The sequence below is a fragment of the Panulirus ornatus genome, chromosome 52 (genome assembly GCF_036320965.1).
Source record: "Panulirus ornatus isolate Po-2019 chromosome 52, ASM3632096v1, whole genome shotgun sequence".
Taxonomy (NCBI): Eukaryota; Metazoa; Arthropoda; class Malacostraca; order Decapoda; family Palinuridae; genus Panulirus; species Panulirus ornatus.
Window position 1 is genome coordinate 20333972 of NC_092275.1, and position 19806 is coordinate 20353777.

The following is a 19806-nucleotide window of genomic DNA, read 5'->3' on the forward strand; positions in this document are numbered from 1 at the left end:
TGTGGAGCGGTGAACGTTTGCGTTGTGGAGCGGTGAACGTTTGCGTTCTGGAGCGGTGAACGTTTGCGTTGTGGAGCGGTGAACGTTTGCGTTGTGGAGCGGTGAACGTTTGCGTTGTGGAGCGGTGAACGTTTGCGTTGTGGAGCGGTGAACGTTTGCGTTCTGGAGCGGTGAACGTTTGCATTGTGGAGCGGTGAACGTTTGCGTTCTGGAGCGGTGAACGTTTGCGTTCTGGAGCGGTGAACGTTTGCGTTCTGGAGCGGTGAACGTTTGGGAGATAGAGGAACTTGGGATGGGAGCAAATAAAGATGAACGTCGCCAGCAGAATGAATCGTTGATGAGACGATAATGTTAGAAAGAGAGAAACTTTAAAGAGAGAGAGAGAGAGAGAGAGAGAGAGAGAGAGAGAGAGAGAGAGAGAGAGAGAGAGAGGCGCACCAGAAACACGATACTCAAAAAACTCACCCACCTGCATCAAACCGCTTACACCAAAACGCTTGTAAACACATCAGCTTTCTCTTCCATGCCAGACTATTCCTTTCTTCTATCCCAGCTCTTCTCTCGTCTCCTCTCCTCTCTAACCATCCCATTAAGAGCAGTTAGAGAGAGAGAGAGAGAGAGAGAGAGAGAGAGAGAGAGAGAGAGAGAGAGAGAGAGAGAGAGAGCCCCCTCTTCCCCCCTCCTCGTCATTATAACATCACACCCTGTTAAAAAAGGGGGGAAAAAAAGGGTTGGGCGTGGGGAGAGAGAGGGAGCTGCCTGAATACATTATCATAACACGAGGGTTATTAGAACAACGATGATCCTTCTTTAATGAAACCATCCTTCACTCTCGTCTGTGGCCCCCCTAATAACCCCTACAGTGGTGTTATCCCGACGTCATAACACCTCACTGGTAATAGCCAATAAACTAGACAGAAAAAAAAAAATGAATGTAAAACAATGAATGTGCAAAAAAGATGATATGTTTATACGTATATTTCTTTTTTCTAGTCCATAAATAAGTCTATAAACGATAGACAGTAATATTCATGACCTGAAAATGAACCCAGAGCACATACCTGTACAGTAATTAGCGTTTAGTGCCGATGAAGGACTAATTAATTTCAGCAAAAAATGATGTTTAGAGTGTACGTAATAAATATCAATTAATTAAAAAAGGTTCCAATAAGTGTTGCTATGGAAATATATACATTCATAGACCATGTTTTCACACTAATACCACTTTTATAAATAGTTTATATAATGAGAGGGGCATTTTGAAATCAGGGTCTCACTGATGTATACCTCAAAGTACACTGTTGGTTTATACCTGTAGTCGAGAGTACAGACACTTCACTGTATCGATCACTGTAGCCATCACTGTATCGACCACTGTAGCCATCACTGTATCGGTCCTCATCATGAGCATACAACATATGTTTGCACCATCACATGCGCCCATCATGTGCACATCACAAACAGATAAATGGGACTCACGAGGCTATTCATGATGGTAGAAGATATCAGAACTTAATTAATGTGGTGAGAGTAGAAAGGCATACAAATGTGTCTTTTTTAAAGTCACATGTTGCCTCATCTAGTTTACCTGAACATGTGACTCGTCGCTATGTTGTATCGCCTACCTGAACCTCACCTGACAGACCTTTACTAGGAGGACTTTCATGCGACAACATTAAAAGACATGACAGCATCTCTCAGCATCTGCACCGACGTAATTCCCTCAATAAAATATGCCCTCCAGGGTCGCAGGTGATGTTCCCTGCATCTCGCGCGTTCGAAATTACGTGTACGCTGCCTTCCAAACTTCAGGCAAATGCATTGAGGGAATCGAACGGGAAAAGTTACTGGGTTGACGCGAACGTTCTTGGAAAGTAAGAGCGGAGAGAAAAAAAAACATGGAGATGTAAACAATATCTTTGCCTTGAAAAAGTGAGAGCAGACAGAAAAGTTTGTGGATGATAGGTTTGCCTGCCGGCTATATTGAAGTAGAATCTATGTTCAAAAGAATCGTTTCTATTCATTTTCTATTAGTAATGTAAAATACGAGTGGTGAATAAGGTATATGTAGATCTCTACAAGGGGGAAGGAGAAACAGTGTGGTTAAGATAATTGACGTAAGACTACCGTCCTACACCGCTGTGCCTGGAGGGTTATACCGAGCCATGAGGTGGAGGAAGAGTCGCACATTGGAAGCAGAAGGTTCTTGGTAGAGAGAGAATTCTAAGTGTCGCGTTTCATATCTATTCTTACGGTCATGTGTCTCTCCTTTCCTCTCTTCTCGTCTGGAAGGCGCCTCTGCTTTTGATGAATTTAACCAAGTGTTTCGTGAAGTGCTCGACTCCTTAGATATGCACTAAAATTCTTTATATATATATGTATATATATATATATATATATATATATATATATATATATATATACATATATATATATATATATATATATTGACGTACTTCTCAGCAAAGGTGTTTTAGTATTTCACACAGATCTCACTGACTGATATATGTTTTATCTCCTTACGTCTCATAGTGTTTGTTACCAACTCTATAGTCCTGTGACCTGTTTTATCTTCAAAAATATATAGTTTCTTACCCCTACTCTCATTTGAATAGATAGAGAGTACTTACAAGTATTTATGACGAGAATTTCCTCAAAGTATGTGCTTGCGCGTGGCGCTCCCTGCGGGAAAATCTAGAGTTACGAATAATGAGTCGTGTGAGTTACGAATAATGAGTCGTGTGAGTTACGAATAATGAGTCGTATGAATGAACATGTTATCAAGTGTTATGTTTGAGACGGAATAATTTTGTGCTTGTGGTCTAAAAGCAGCAGTGGTGATTGATATTAAAATTCCTCCAATGAAATGGAAGTGTTTCTACTTACCCCCAAGAAGCCTTGGAGGTGATCCTAGACAAAGCTCTACGTCCTTCGTCGTGGTAAACTGTACGCCCTTCCTCACGTACTTCAATGACCGGCAAGACAAGACCCGTAGTCTTTAAGGAACCTTCCGAGACGACGGAATGCATTCATTTACGTGTATCACTTACAACTCCTCCTCTCTCTCTCTCTGGAGAATGAGTTCCTGATGTACCACAGAGTACAGACACACACACACACACACACACACACTCATACTCGACGAAGCGTCTCTTGTCAAGTACGTAAATAAGAAGCACGCGATCAAAGAGACAATCTGTTCACATTCTCTCCGAGATGCGAAAGAACAAAGCGATAGATCTGTGCGTCAAAGAGGGAACGAATCCTTTCAACACAAGAGTGTCGTCTTCATCCATCTATACAAAAGGGACCCTGGACGCAACAAATGCTGTGGTGTGGGAAGGGTGGGAAAAAAAAGAAAGAAAAAAATCTTTTTTAAAGCTAGATAGATTCAGTTGCTTTCAGGTGTCTCCTGAATTTCAAACGGTATGTCAGACGGGTCGTAGGTCAGAGCCACCTTCGCAAGGCCATGAGGTGAAAAAAAGAAAAGGTATAAAAAGAGATCGAAGCCCACGTCCAGCCCACACACTGAGGAGTGCTCAACGAAGATCTGTGGCGAAGGAGGAGAACCTGCGGTGATAACTGAAGGTTCGCGGTACCAAAGGAATATCTGCGATGCCACACGAAAATGTGCGACGCCACACGAACTCTGCCACGCCTCCACACGAAATCTGCGACGACGCCACACGAAATCTCCAACGCCTTACGAAAATCTGCGACGCCTCCACACGAAATCTGCGACGCCTCCACACGAAATCTGCGACGCCTCCACACGAAATCTCCAACGCCTTACGAAATCTGCGACGCTACACGAAATCTGCGACGCATTACGAAATCTGCGACGCCACACGAAATCTGCGACGACGCGTCACGGAAACCTACGACGCCTCACGAGAATCTCCGACGCCGCCGCTCGAACGTAACTTGTCCACTTGCCGTGATAATGCATTCCATCACACACATTTTCCGCCCACGAGCATCATTCTGAGACGCTTTTGAAGGATATTACAAAATGTGTTGTCTGCTGCGCCGAGGTCAGAAATCTCCCTTGCATGAAATAAGCATCCTGACAAGGGCGCCGGATGAAAACATCACGAGAGATATATCACGGCTGGCAATACGAGGGGGACATGAGCGGTGGAGGCTTGGGCCTCCTCCCTGGCGTAGTGGCTAACGTTACTTATCATCACGGATGCACAGACCAGCTTAGAGTCGGGCCCGCATGGGGTTCGAGACCCTTTAGCTGCGGTACTCGTCCTGCAGTTCACCTCGCTCTTCATCCTTCCCTAAGGGATGGTCGACGAATTGGATACCTGTCTTAGACTGCGGTATATATATATATATATATATATATATATATATATATATATATATATATATATATATATATATATATATACACGTCCACACATGTATATTTGCGTGTGTGGACGTGTGTATGTACATGTGTATGGGGGGGGGGTTGGGCCATTTCTTTCGTCTGTTTCCTTGCGCTACCTCGCAAACGCGGGAGACAGCGACAAAGTATAAAAAAAAAGAAAAAAAAAAAGAAAAAAAAATATATATATATATATATATATATATATACACGAACAAAGTGCATAGGAGCGCGCACCTTCATAGAACATACAAACCTCCAACAGCCAGGATCGAACCCGGGACCCCGGTGCAACAGGCGGGAATGCTACCGCTAGGCTATGGGCCTGGCTAATGGGAAATAACTATTCGAATACTATGTACTCGAATACCCTTCGTCTCACGTTGGTGAGCAACGGGGTCTACACTGGTCATATCCCAACAGGAGCACATAGCCAGCAGATAGCATTTTACCGAACCTAACTGTACAACCCGGAGGTATATGAATACGAACAAAGTGCATAGGAACGTGCACCTTCATAGAACACACAAACCTCCAACAGCCAGAATGCGTTTGAGTACATACTCTCCTAATGACCATCTGGAGTGACATGTAATTCCCATGCTTACACGTGAATTCCCTTATATTCCCCTCAGTGTTGCCGGAGCGTCTGTGGTCGTCTCCCCGCAGCTGACTCTCCCCGCACAGTTTACCTTGCTGACCTTGTGATGCCCCGGCTGTAAAATTACTGGGATTTTATGACTTTGTCCTCGCAATCAAGGGCACCACCAGAGGCGGATAGTTTCAGAATGCATATTATCTCTAATTATCTCGTTTTCATTCACCTTGTTTTATAGTTATCTCGTTGCCACGTACTCCTCTCTGGATGTCTCTCTTTCCGTTTGTCTCTCACATTCAAGCCATGGCCATCATGAGGTCCTTCGTCTATGGGCTGAACCTCTAGTCATCCCATATGGGATAAAGGGGAGCTGTCGTCTCTGAAGTATTTGAGATATTCGACTAAGCGTCTCCTTGTATATCACAGCCTCGTAATGGAGTCGCTTCTGTCTGTGGTCATGCGTTGGTTCCGTTTGTTCACAGAAAACTACCACTGGCGATGATTGGTTCGTTGAAAGGTTGGTTGTTTAAGTTTTTATCAGATTCTTGGATTAGTAAGGCCATCAGCATTTAATCACAACCAGCACCCGGTCTTCAACTCCTGAAGAAGGTGTCCAAGTGAATACTAAGACATTATACACTCTTGCTGCACGTATGGTCCTTAAAAGATGGTAAACAAACGACGCGAAAGATCAAGGGGATCACTGGTAAGGATCAAGAAATATGGTATCCAACCCTCCTTGTATGAACTGCGTATGTTACACAGATACGAGATCCAACCCTCCCTCCAAGAACTGCGCCTCTGTTGAGCACATAACTGAATCCCAACGGACTGCGTCACCTTACTCTGTAAAATTCCCTCCCCTCACCTCATGGCGATGATCAAAGCTTATCAGCAGAAATAATCAACACTGCCGGACAATATCCGTTGTTGAGATACTTAATCCCGGGGTTATGGCAAAACTTCACGCTATCTTCTGAAAGGAATTTTCACCGAGGGTGGAAACCACACACTGTGGCCTGGACGCAGGGACGAAGGACTAGGATCATTCACCCTTGTAAGGCAACAGTTTCCCTACCACAGGGACCGAGAATGGGGTCATAGATGGTGTCAACACACACACACTGCCATCCCGCCACCTTGTCATGAGAATGATGTGGTCACTTACCTTTGTCATCGCGGACACTCCGCCACCTGGTTCCAAGAGGCTTAACCCTTCAGCAGGATGACACCTACCGTTCATGTCGATCCTGACGGTGGCGTAGTGTGGGGCCGTGAGGTTATTGTTGGTCACGACGCACTGAATCTCCGACATGTAGTCCTCAGGCTTCAGGGAGCTGATGAAGAGCCGGCTGCCCACGGAGCCGTCTCCACCGTTGTCCATCGAACTGGGGAGCCGCGTCCCACCCCTGACCCACTCTATAGTGGGAGGAGGCCACCCTGGGGAAAGAAGATATATCATTAGACCACGTCCTACCTCTGACTCACGGGGGATAGAGTATTTAGGCCATTTCCCTTTCTCCTATCCACCTTATGGTAAATAAGGGTCACCCTGAGGATAGAGTGTGTGTTATGAGGCCTCGTCTTCCTTCAGATCCACTACGAAGCGGACGAGGACAGACCTCGAGTGAAGAAGAGAATAGTTTAAGACCCGAGTGCTCGGGATGAAGAAGGGAGGAAGGGAAATTCGCTGAGACGAGCAACTTTTTACGAGACAAGAACATCCTACAGGGAGAATAATGCTGGGTTATCAGTTATGCCATAGTTGATAGAATGGATATCCATTACCCCCTCATACTCCGCAGAAGCGACAGAGCGACAGTATGTAGAAATGTGGCTGTAGGTACCGGAATATGAACAAAATGTGTAGGTATGGCCCATCAAATTCTGTCAACGAAGCTTGGCTACATTGAACCGACATATTGTTTTGGATCAATAGAATAATATGTATGAGGCTGTTGCTCAGGTGCTCGAGTATGTGTGTCTGGTGGTGTCAGTTTCACACTAATGACCACACCCTCATTCCACACACTACTACTACTACTATTCTACTATAATCTACTACTCCTGCTACTTCTACTTCGTCTTCCAATACTACTAATTGTAATGGAAATGATATTAATCATGATAATAATCTGAATAATGACCATGGTTTTCTCTGTCTTGTCTGTCTGTGGAGAAAGTAGATTGTATAGGTCAAAGTCTCTGAGTCTAGCATGTTAAAGCTCTTCTTCATACGTCCGGCAGCGCATTTCTTGTCCCATCAACTGGCATGCGTTTGTCGCCGGCAGTCTGGCTGAAGCTGTTTTATAACGCTCCTCCAGAAGAAAAAAAAATGATAAAATCTCACATATAAAGAGATTTTCTCGTTGCTCATCACTCTTTTCCCCGTGTCGTTTACCCTCCAGACCCTCCATCATAATAACAACAATGAACATACTGATATTGTTTCAACAGCTACAAAAAAAAAAAATATATAGATTGGTTATTATCAAAGGCCCTCTTCGTGTATACAAATTTCAAACAATGGCCACTGCATCATCAATAAATGGGGCAGGATGAGAATAGAGACCCACACTGACTATATACATCGGATATAATACGAGAGAGTAAATACTGAAGTGTCTTTGTTACGAATTTTTTTGGCGATTAATGGAAAGAACTCAGAATGAAAGATGAAACTTGAGAGATCATGCTATGACGTGCGATTCGCGCGTTCATGCAAGTTAAGAATCGACTGAGCACAAAGGGGTCTGAATTGTTGCAGGACAGCTAATATGGCTATGGAAGAAGTTGTGTATAAGAATGAGTTCAGTAATGATGCATGAGTGTTGTTGAGTTGTAAATGTCTAACGCCTTCTTCTTGCTGTCGGGGTTTCGGTAACCTGTGTCCCACAGCAGAAAAGAATTGTAGTGAGAACGTTTTTATGTGACTAGTGAGTGGTAAAGGTCACTAGGGTTATTTGTTGATGGATTTTAATGGTAAAAAAATCGTTCGGTTTTTTTTTACTTTGAGGAAAAAGAAATAAACGTTATACTCTGATAAAGAAAAAAAAGAGATTCAAAGGCAGGCTTTTAGAATGTTTAGTGATAGATATTCTACGGCCAGAGCTCAGGAGCTAATACTGAAGAGAAGCGATTGTAAGCTTTCAAATGTTTAGCTTTAAATCATAAAGGTTTCCTACTGAAGGATCAAGACTGATTCATGATATATCTTGTCATCTATAAAACGCTAGGGGGGTCTCCTGCACCCTCAAGGATGCACGCCACGAAGGAGTAGGGGAATGATGGATACGTAAGCTCCTGTGAGGTGAGGAGTTCCTCGACAAGAATGTACCCACTTGTCGTCCAATGACGACAGACGATACAGTCTTGGCAAAGGTGACTTCTCACACTCGATGTAAACACACGCAGGCGGAGTCCAGCGACACACGCACACACACACGCACACGCACACACACACACACACACTGTATAGTATACATAGACACTGTAGTATACATGACATCAGTACAGTCAGCAGGGCTGAGGGAGAGCACTGACCTCCACGGACGATGCAGCTCAGGAGGAGCGGGCTGCTGTGGTTGAAGGGCCCCGCCGTCAGGATACTGCCTGGCCCCGGCGTTAGCGTCCTCCCCCGCCCGTCTACCACGGTCACTGACGACGGCTGCTCTGTGGGGCAAACGAAGGAGTCAGTGGTGTTTTTGTTCCTGGGGGTGACTTGTGTCGCTGTTGAGACACACACAGCCTATATACAGACACAGATGAATAGATTGACTCACACACACACACACACACACACACACACACACACACACACACACACACACACGGTATCACAAGCACTCACAAAACAAAACATGTAACTTCCAACAACATTTCAGTGCGTCGGAACTTCACGTATTTGCTTGCACTGTAGTGCTGTACTTTTGGATGGCTTATGACTCCACTCAGTAGGAGAGATAATGGGACACATCAACATCTCTACCATCCTTTCTCACTCCTTTTCTTCGTTCTTTATCCCATCTCTTCGCCCTATCTTTTCTCTTGCTACCTGCTTGAACCTTGGGTACATGTACGGCTTCTTGGCCTCAGCTACATCAAGGGGAGACTAAGCGCCCTCGCTAAGCCTCCTACCCACACTATGGTGCTGTAGAAATCGGATGCTGAAGGTAATCTTTAATGTACGGATGATTAAGTGTCAGGGATTGGTCAGGAAGGCTGAGGATCATAGAGTGTGCTCAAGGGAGACCTGAGGGCTACGGATGTTAAGGGGAAGTCAAGGACGTGAATGACAATGAAGAATTTGAGGGTAATGGAGGAGTCACAGTGTTAAAGGACAAATGAATGTTGAAATGTTAATGTGTAGGTAAGGAGATTAACTTTTAAGGAATAGGAGGAAGAGGCATTACTAATATCTAGGAGGCTGTTATAATGTTAAAAGATACATAGTCAAGATTTTTTTTTTAGACATTAAACGACGGGTGAGGATGTCCCAGAACGTATGTAAAGGATGGCACCACCATCATGAATCCCATGTTAGGAGGCCACAGAGTTAAAGGATGAAGGAGGACTCAAGATTCGAAGACAGAGGCGAGGCAATTTTTTGCGGTACTGAAGAACGAATGGCCACGCGCGCGCTTCCATCAAGGCTTCCCTGGCCACATATCTACCAAGATGCACCCTTGGCCAGGCGCTATCATAGTGGGATTCTTGGCCATGTCCTCACGCTACCATGTAAGCCTACCAGTCCACACCCCACCGTGGTAAGCGTCCTTGTAGGGTATCACGGAAGGGCTTTGGGCCCGTGGCTAAAAGCATCATGCATAATACACATTCATGATGAAGGAGTTTGGGTATTACAAGCGACAGTTTGGACTGGACTACTGTCAATATTGGTTAACCAAAATGTTGGTTAGATGGTGAGACTTCGAGATGGTAATAAATTTGAATAATGCTTAGTAAAATGAAGACGAAAATGTATATGAACGAGATTATTGTTCAAGTGAACAGCAAGAATAATGACCTGAAAAGATATCAGAGAGTTACAGAAACTATAAGAGTATACGCTGATAAGAAAGATAACAATTGACGATTACCGAGGAATTATATCCAAAAAAAGATCATTTTTTTTTCTTTTTCATATGGACGAAGTTATGACTAGGACGAAAAGCTATGACCCAAGTTGACATCTAACACTTCAGACGAAAGTGGTGACAGCTTTGGTACTCGTCTCCTTCAGACGTGATCAGGACAAGTGCCTGAAGTATTCAAGGTGATATCACGTAACGAGGGCGAGGTACTCCACGCGCGCAATATAGTTTTCATGGATAGGCCACAGAAAATGAAGAGGCGCGGCGGGGAAAAAGAAAGGTGGAGATAGATAGATAGATAGATAGATAGATAGAGAGAGAGAGAGAGAGAGAGAGAGAGAGGTTAGAATATGGCGCTGAATATTCAATATTTCTTTTTTTTTTTTTGAACAAGAGACACTAAACGCGATTGTATCAAGACTCGACGATCGCTGTTAGGATGACCCTGCAAAATCGAGTTGCACTGATAGGGGTTCTGAACTGCAATCCCGAAACTGCACCCGATTTTATCACAGCTGTCAGTTAACTTTCTTTTTTTCCTTTCTTTTTCACCCCCTCGCTTCAACTCGCCTCTCTCGATCGGGCCTTGAAAACCAAACCCCCTAAGGAAACAGGGAGGGGTTTTGCCTCGAAGTTCGGCCAGGTAGATGATGGTTACTAGGCCTGGGCAAGCCTCCACCGAAGCGTGAGAATGACGTGCTTACCTTAATGGTTAAACTGAAGCTGTGAAAAGGAAGGGGGAAGAAAAAAAAGGAGAGTTGATAGCCTTTGTTGTGCAGTGTGGATGGGGGGAGGGACCATTTCGATCACCACCCCGATGGGGTGGTGCAGCCGTGTCTCTCGGATCCACTAGCCTGTTTTGGTCTGTTTAGAAGTCTCTAAGCAAAGGGCACGAACATACCTCCTCTCAGGTAATTCCTTAAGGCCATTGCGAACACAGGACGTCATACAAGCAGGCAGTAGACTGCCTATTATTGATAAATAAAAAGAGACTTTTTTTTGACTTATTTTCAGGAGCAAGTTAGTAGGTATGACACCATCCCTTAAAAAGAAAAAAAAAAAAAGGAAATAGTCGAAAAAAAATCAGTTATGTTGTTTATCCTTTCCGGTTCACACGAAGCGCAACAAAAGGGCACAGGCTTGGCGTAGCCCCGAGGCGTGGGATTGCTGGCTGTGGCGGTGGTGCCTCGCGCTCACTCTTCCATACTTGTGATATTGGTGGTGGTGGCGAGGGAGACTCATTGGTGGTGTTGGTGGTGGCGAGGGAGACTCATTGGTGGTGGCGAGGGAGACTCATTGGTGGTGTTGGTTGGTGGCGAGGGAGACTCACTGGTGGTGTTGGTGGTGGCGAGGGAGACTCACTGGTGGTGGTGGCGAGGGAGACTCATTGGTGGTGTTGGTTGGTGGCGAGGGAGACTCATTGGTGGTGGTGGCGAGGGAGACTCACTGGTGGTGTTGGTGGTGGCGAGGGAAACTCACTGGTGGTGGTGGCGAGGGAGACTCATTGGTAGTGTTGGTGGTGGCGAGGGAAACTCATTGGTAGTGTTGGTGGTGGCGAGGGAGACTCATTGGTGGTGTTGGTGGTGGCGAGGGAGACTCATTGGTGGTGGCGAGGGAGACTCATTGGTGGTGTTGGTTGGTGGCGAGGGAGACTCATTGGTGGTGGTGGCGAGGGAGACTCACTGGTGGTGTTGGTGGTGGCGAGGGAGACTCACTGGTGGTGGTGGCGAGGGAGACTCATTGCTAGTGTTGGTGGTGGCGAGGGAGACTCATTGGTAGTGTTGGTGGTGGCGAGGGAGACTCATTGGTGGTGTTGGTGGTGGCGAGGGAGACTCATTGGTGTGGCGAGGGAGACTCATTGGTGGTGTTGGTTGGTGGCGAGGGAGACTCATTGGTGGTGGTGGCGAGGGAGACTCACTGGTGGTGTTGGTGGTGGCGAGGGAGACTCACTGGTGGTGGTGGCGAGGGAGACTCATTGGTAGTGTTGGTGGTGGCGAGGGAGACTCATTGGTGGTGTTGGTTGGTAGCGAGGGAGACTCACTGGTGGTGTTGGTGGTGGCGAGGGAGACTCATTGGTGGTGTTGGTGGTTGGTGGCGAGGGAGACTCATTGTTGGTGTTGGTGGTGAGTGAGGGAGACTCACTGGTGGTGTTGGTGGTGGCGAGGGAGACTCATTGGTGGTGTTGGAGGTGGCGAGGGAGACTCACCGGTGGTGTTGGTGGCTGGTGGCGAGGGAGACTCATTGGTAGTGTTGGTGGTGGCGAGGGAGATTCACTGGTGGTGTTGGTAGTGGCGAGGGAGACTCATTGGTGGTGTTGGTGGTGGCGAGGGAGACTCATTGGTGGTGTTGGTAGTGGCGAGGGAGACTCATTGGTGGTGGTGGTGGTGGCGAGGGAGACTCATTGGTGGTGTTGGTGGTGGCGAGGGAGACTCATTGGTGGTGTTGGTGGTGGCGAGGGAGACTCATTGGTAGTGTTTGGTGGTGGCGAGGGAGACTCATTGGTAGTGTTGGTGGTGGCGAGGGAGACTCATTGGAGGTGTTTGGTGGTGGCGAGGGAGACTCATTGGTAGTGTTGGTTGGTGGCGAGGGAGACTCATGGTGGTGTTGGTAGTGGCGAGGGAGACTCATTGGTGGTGGTGGTGGTGGCGAGGGAGACTCATTGGTGGTGTTGGTTGGTGGCGAGAGAGACTCATTGGTGGTGTTGGTGGTGGCGAGGGAGACTCATTGGTGGTGGTGGTGGTGGCGAGGGAGACTCATTGGTGGTGTTGGTGGTGGCGAGGGAGACTCATTGGTGGTGTTGGTGGTGGCGAGGGAGACTCACTGGTGGTGTTGGTGGTGAGTGAGTGTGTGAGTAATATCATTCCCTGTTGCTGTGGACGAGTGAGTGAGTGTGTGAGTAATATCATTCCCTGTTGCTGTGGACGAGTGAGTGAGTGTGTGAGTAAGTGTTCCTTTTGGTGGTGATGAGTATTCCCTCACGGGTGAGGCTGCTGATGGAGGAGGAGAAGGAAGATGGGTCAGACCTACAGTTGTTGCTTCTGGTTGGAGGTGGCGCCCCACTGTAATTAATCCGCCCCACTTGTGATGATGAAGTTGGGGGGACAGTTACTGTAGGTGGGTCCCACTCGTTGTGATGTTGTTGGTGATGGCGAACCTCTGCAGCTCCACACACTTCAGCTGCAGCTGTTGCTACACTACCCAAAATGTTTCAATATGTCTGATGGTATACGTAACTGGGACAACCGTAGTGATTTTCAAATACACAGCTCAACACAGACACACCTCTTGTATAATCTGTCTGGAACAGACAGGCTGGGATAATCACAGACACACCTCTCGTATATATATAACCTGTCTGGGACAGACAGGCTGGGGTGATTATCATATAATCTTCACAATTTGTTTTTGAGTCCCAGCCATTATCCTCGTTATAAACTGGCAGTTACTAATGGCATTTCGATCTTGGACAAGAAGTATACTCCCGTTTTGGATAGAGGGCGCTAATTTCTGTGGACATATTCGACAGTGAATATGAATATGTGTATATGTATACCTACATGCATGTGTATGTGTATAAGTATATGTCTGTACCCGCCGATTTATGTGAGAGAGAGAGAGAGAGAGAGAGAGAGAGAGAGAGAGAGAGAGAGAGAGAGAGAGAGAGAGAGAGAGAGAGAGAGAGAGAGAGAGAGAGAGAGAGAGAGAGAGAGAGAGAGAGAGAGATATGAAACTACTTAAAAATCTATCACCATTATTTAACTAGAATTTCACTCGATCAACACCATGATTCTTACTGGTTTGCTTATGTGCCTATCACCACCGCCAGGTTCTGTGGTCGTTGGGAAAACTATTCGCTGTAGAGGTGGATGTCAAGCCTCGTGCTGACATGGATGATACACGGGCGATGAACTGACTAGCTTTTACTTTTCTATATGTGTATTTCTTTTCTACTCCTGATTTGGAACCATATTAACTAGAACGACTTTTATATTGTTATTGATACGAATACTTCATTGTTTAAGCCAATTAGATTTAGCTGTATTGCATCATTACGGTTGCTTTCCTATTGTAGACCCGAAACATATTTCAATGAACGATTATAGCTATTGGCATTGGTCGTCCCCCCCTCCTCCCTTTTCAGCTCATGTTGCAGAGGTTTTGTATCGGAATAATTAATAACACATGTGTCTAGCGACTCGTAATAATTTCGATTGCTATTAATCTTCGATTCACATTTTAGGAAAGGAACTTATAACTTGGGCGTCAGATTTGGCAACGAATGAATTCTTTTAACGCAAGAGATTTTGTCAGTTAGGATTAGCGTCTTGCATATATATATATATATATCATTAGTAACAAAACACCTCCAGAAGGTGATCTACAACAGAATCAACCAAATAGTCCCACTCTCACCCACACAACAGGGCTGAACACACAGCCACGCCACACTTACACAACACACAAACCTCAAACAACACATCCTGAAAGGTTTGAACCAACTGCAACCCCCCTCCCGCACATTACTAGTGGCAATAGGTATGAATGGAACTTTCGACACCATTCACCCAACACATCCTTACGCAAAAGATACGTGACATCATCATCCACGATAAGATAAAGGAAATGGATAACCACTTTCATAGCTGGCCACCATGCCAGAGTCATTCACAAGCGCTACACCTCCCCAAATCCTCAAGCACTAGACATGGGCTTTTCCTTGGAGAGAGACTTTCTCTTCAGTCTCTTCCTACATGATCTCTCGTCCCCATCTGCACACCAGAGTATGCAAGTCCTCTCATATGTAAATGATGTCGCAGCACCATGACACTACTCAAGCGACGCAACATCACACGTATATAACATCATCCCATTGAAAAGAACACGTTTGCATCCCAAAGAACTTCTACATTACCCTCCAAACCACTGACAGGCGTGAATACACCGAGCACCCTTCCAAAACCATTCCTTTGTTTGAGGACGTATAATTCTACTGTCATATTCGCTATCGTTCGCCAGGTAAGCAATTAAATTAAAGGTTTAAACTCCCATACACAGTGTGGAGGTTTGAGGTGAGATTCGATTCGCCTCACATCCGTCTTTGTATCTCTCAGTCATGCCTCCTAGCAGGTTCTGATCCTTTTTCGATGTGGGTGGAGGGAGTTGCGAGGGCGAACCAGGAAGTGTGGGAGATCAGGCACCGGAACCAGTGGCGCATCGAGAAATATAAACAGCTCTCGTAATGTATGCAGTCCTGATATAATATGCAAACAAGAGCACACACAGAGGCAGACGTTGGAAATATGCGCGCATTCTAAACAGAATTCCCGAAAACAAGAGACGCCGCCAAGACCGAAAACCATGAGAGAAATATGAATAATTTTCCCGCGGTGCACAGCAAGTCCTCCCTCATGCATTAATGCAGGAGCCAAGCGTTATATTCCGTAGAAATTGTCGCCGCAGAACACTAATGGCTCCGCTGGAGAGCTTGGCTGACTCTTGTATGTTGCTGGGAGAGCATCAAAACTCAACATCATATCCCAGCTCTTTGACGCTGAAACGTAATTTGGCATTTTTATTCCCCCTTTTCCTCAGTTACTTTAAAGCCTTTTTCTTTTTTTTTTTTAAACTCGGTCTCAATTTACGGCTGTGCTCTTTTCGAGGCTTTGATATAATAACTCCCGAAGCATTGGAAAGAAGGGAGACTCATCTCGGCGTTTGACAGAAAAACTCGCCTGGGAGCGACGGATGCAGTGGCTTTGTGACTGTGTTGGCGTGATTTTCATTACCCTTTTTTCATTCTCTCTCTCTCTCTCTCTCTCTCTCTCTCTCTCTCTCTCTCTCTCTCTCTCTCTCTCTCTCTCTCTCTCTCTCTCTTTATTTTTTTTCTAGAGCCTCGGGAGTTTGCAGTTGTCAGACTCTGTGCTTGTCAGGCAAGTCTCACAAATGTGTCTTATGCTTTCTCGTTGGATTGGGAACATTGCTCTGGTTCATCGCGGTTGGGATGAGCTTATCAGATAGCTGCTGGCATCATTAAGGCCGTCATCGTCACGTTATCAGATGTTAAGGATGGTTCTAAAGCCACATACACTCTCACTATGTATATGGTCCTTGGCATCAGCAAGCAGAAAAGGTCCAGGTTTATGTATACCTCTGGGCCGTTTGCTGAACAGAAACGCCTCTGATTCCAAATGAGTCAACGCTTTCCTTGTTGCTGATTGTAGTGCGGCTTTGAAGTTCCAGGAGCCCCTTAGAAGGATCTTGGAGTTAAAAGATGAAAATTTACTCTGACCTATTTCTTTTATTGTATCTCCCCTGATGATGTGATTATTAAACGAAAGTTCACTTGGGAACTTTTCGTGTTTCATTGCCCCGTGGACTCATGGTAATATGTATATATATATATATATATATATATATATATATATATATATATATATATATATATATATCTTTGGGAGCTCCGCTATTGTTATTTTTGTCATTTCCAGCCCCTTGCGTCGTGTGGCTAGAGATGGTAATGCTATTGACCTCATCTGTGATGAGCGCCGTGTCATTTGTGACGATTGGGTCCATGGCGTCCGTGGATATTTTCGTTGGTTGGTTTATAGCTAGTATTAAGACTGACGGTCTCATATAGCGTCATTAGCGTTCATAACTGTCCTCTCCCGTCTGCCGATGCATTATATGCAGCTCTTATTTTACTGTCGTATCCATAATCAATGCCATTCCGTTCGCACTCGAGAAATTTTACGTGCGTGTGGGTGTGTGAGAGAGAGAGAGAGAGAGAGAGAGAGAGAGAGAGAGAGAGAGAGAGAGAGAGAGAGAGAGAGAGACCGACTGACCAATACTTATACACCAAAGCTAGCGCCAGATATACTCTTATTGGCTTGTTAAGGGAAAGGTAGATAAGCAGCTTATCGTTTTCTGTGAAGCAGTATCCCACATGCCGGGATTCGAACCCACGCAGGCTGGTTCGCAGAACAGAAACTGGTGTTTAGGCTCACTCGACCGTGATGAGCTGAGGTCGTAATTAGTATGTCACGATTACCAATATGAGCGAATTATATAATTTAGCCCAGATAAACGAACCTGAATTATCCATGGCGGAAAACTGGAATTCAGTGGAAAGTGACGAGCAGTTGGAAGCGTGACATTTGACATTTACACTCGTTGTAAATCAACTTACGTTCGTAGCCAAGGCTCGTCAGCACGGAACATTGCTCTGTGGTACGTTGCACTACGTTCCACTCGAAAATACTACAATGCCATTGGTCGCGGGACAACTAAAAGCCTTTGGTTAATGCATCGTATTGAAAGGTTATGGTTCCTGAATATTACGACGACGTAAGGAATCATGAATCTCTGACGAGGGGAGGGAAGTGTTAAGGCTTATCATTTGGACTCGAGGGACTCAGCACTGAGGCGGAGGACGATCGGTGGAGAGTGGCAGGGACATACATGAGAGCTTATATGCCACCTCACCTGCCTCCCACCACAGCCGAAGTTCATGAAATAGGTGGAAATATAAAGACGCTTCTCCCCTCGCCACAGGAGTCTTTGAGGATAACCGTAGATGGCATAAATAGGATAAGATAGCCCCCGAGAGCAGCAAGGAGAAGAGATAGAGGAGCTGAGCGTTTCGAGTTTATGCCAAGATAACGAGAGTGTATGATCCAAGTAGGATTACATACCTCCCCCTCCTTGATGAGACACGTTTCTCTCTCTTGGTAAGAAGATATCATTACGGAGTCTCATCATCCCTGTCTGATCCTCTTACAGGTCCTGTAATGGTCAGACCTTTTACCCAACCTTTTCCCCCCTTATGAGGTTCACTTCTCCTGTTCCTCTCTCTCTTAGTTTACGTTCCTCTGCTCCTAGATACCTTTCATCTCCCATCGTTCCCTCACATTCCTCCACCGTACTTCACTTCCTCCTCTTCAGTCTTAATATCCTTCTCCTCCTCCTCTTCAGTCTCCCTATCCTCCTCCTCTTCTATCTCCCTCTTTCCTCCTCTTTTGTCTCCCTCTCTCCTCCTCTGCCTCACCTCTGTTCCAACGAATGGGAGCTCCTTCCCTGCTAGACCCTGAATGAATAACACACAAGATGGTAGATGTATGGTCGCCTCCTCCCAGAGAAAGAGAGAGAGAATTTTGCATAGCCTCTTTATGTCTCATGTAGGGAGACTGTTTTTGCTCACTTTCATCTCCATCTTCTTCTCCTCCTCCTCCTCCTCCTCCTCCTCCTCTACCTCCTCCTCCTCCTCCTCCTCCTCCTCTAACTCGTCCTCCTCCTCCTCTAACTTCTTCTCCTCCTACTTCTTCTTCTTCTTCTTCTTCCTCTTCTTCTTCTTCTTCCTCACAATATGAGAAGGTTTGGCACCGTTCCTTTAGTGTGCATCCGATTAAATGGGAACTCGATTGACATATTCACCTTGAGTGAGTACATTCAGATGACTGTATTGACTCTTTGATAAAATCATTCAGACGAAACGTAGAAAGTGAAAGGTTAAGGACCAGGAACATGTTTATCTTGGGCGCTTTTTACGCTCCTTACAGTCTCAATCAGTTAAGGCGACACGCCACCTATGGGTATATTTTGCCACAAGCCCAGTACAAGATCTACAGGATAAATCTGTGATCTAAAGGCCAACTTTACTATTAAATAAAGTCTAATAGTACACTAAAGACATTATGTTTTCGGCCATGACCATAATTTCAGCCAGTGTTTAAGATGAATGGCAAAGAAAAGAAATAGCTCTACTCGCCTCAAATTGTGCGTTTGTGGAATTAGGGATGAGATTCTACTGTTTCAGGCTCATACGTTACCAAAAGAGCACAATTTATTGTAGGGCATTTTGGCCATGGCTCGACCATAGTTCAGCACGAGGATGTGTACCACCGCACACACCCCATAATACCTCAGACAATTTTGTGTTGCACATTATCAGCCTATCATTATCACCGGTTATCAAATGTCATTAATAAATTGCCGTAAATCCACATTGTTTCATTATGTTTTCAGCCATTTATCCAATTTGATGCGAATTGAGGATTTAGCATGTAGTGTGAAGAGACATGCGCTCCTCAGATAGGAAGACTGGTCTCCATGTGATAAGATAGACGGACTTACAGCACAACCAAGATAACAGACGCGTCCCCCCCTTGCCTGAAGTATCAAGTGACGGCAACCCATCTGGGAAGACAGATGGTCGAGCTTAAAGTGTGGCGAGGGGGGACCGGCCACCGCACCAAACGTGGAGTTTAATGAGACAGCTTTTCCATATAGCTTAGATAAGGAGACGTCTGTTCCACCACCGTGAGGCTTAATGAGACAGCTGTACCTTCCTAGCAATAAGGGTGTGGGCGACAGTATATCCTCTGGCTTGGGGCTTGCTCCTGTTTTCTCCCCATATTGTGCTTACGTAAAGCAAAGAGCCTACTGGCAGTGATGTTATGATAACTTTGCCTATATTGGCATGCATGAAGAGCTAGTAGCTACAAAAAGCGTAGCTTGATAAAAGCAAGGAACCTGATGATAACTGATGTTTTAGCCGAAGATTTCGATGCGATATGTGTTGTGTTGAAAACGTCATTAGGTTCGTAAATCCGGTAGTTTTCGCGACGTAAGTCAAGATGACATTCGTCAGAGAACTTGAGTCTCAGGATCGAGTCCCCAAAGAGGAATATGTGAGCCACGATAAAGACCGTGGACAAAATGGAGAGAGGGTTGCTACGCTG

At 45.6% G+C, this 19806-nt stretch overlaps 1 protein-coding gene and 1 long non-coding RNA gene across 3 annotated transcripts in view; one reads left to right on the top strand and one right to left on the bottom strand.

Moving 5' to 3' along the window:
- The window catches only part of LOC139765130 (uncharacterized), a 399762-nt gene that overhangs the window by 133247 nt on the left and 246709 nt on the right, over positions 1-19806 (top strand). The window lies entirely within an intron of this gene.
- LOC139765129 (uncharacterized) overlaps positions 1-19806 on the bottom strand; it is a 630861-nt gene that overhangs the window by 124788 nt on the left and 486267 nt on the right. For both annotated transcript variants that reach the window (XR_011716582.1, XM_071692325.1), the window contains exons 6-7: positions 8520-8648; positions 6213-6416 (exon numbers count right to left, since the gene is read on the bottom strand). Coding sequence is in view for 1 of the 2 variants with exons in the window: in XM_071692325.1 (XP_071548426.1) it covers positions 6213-6416; positions 8520-8648 (333 nt within the window). In the remaining variant the exon portion in view is untranslated. The remainder of the gene's footprint in view (positions 1-6212; positions 6417-8519; positions 8649-19806) is intronic.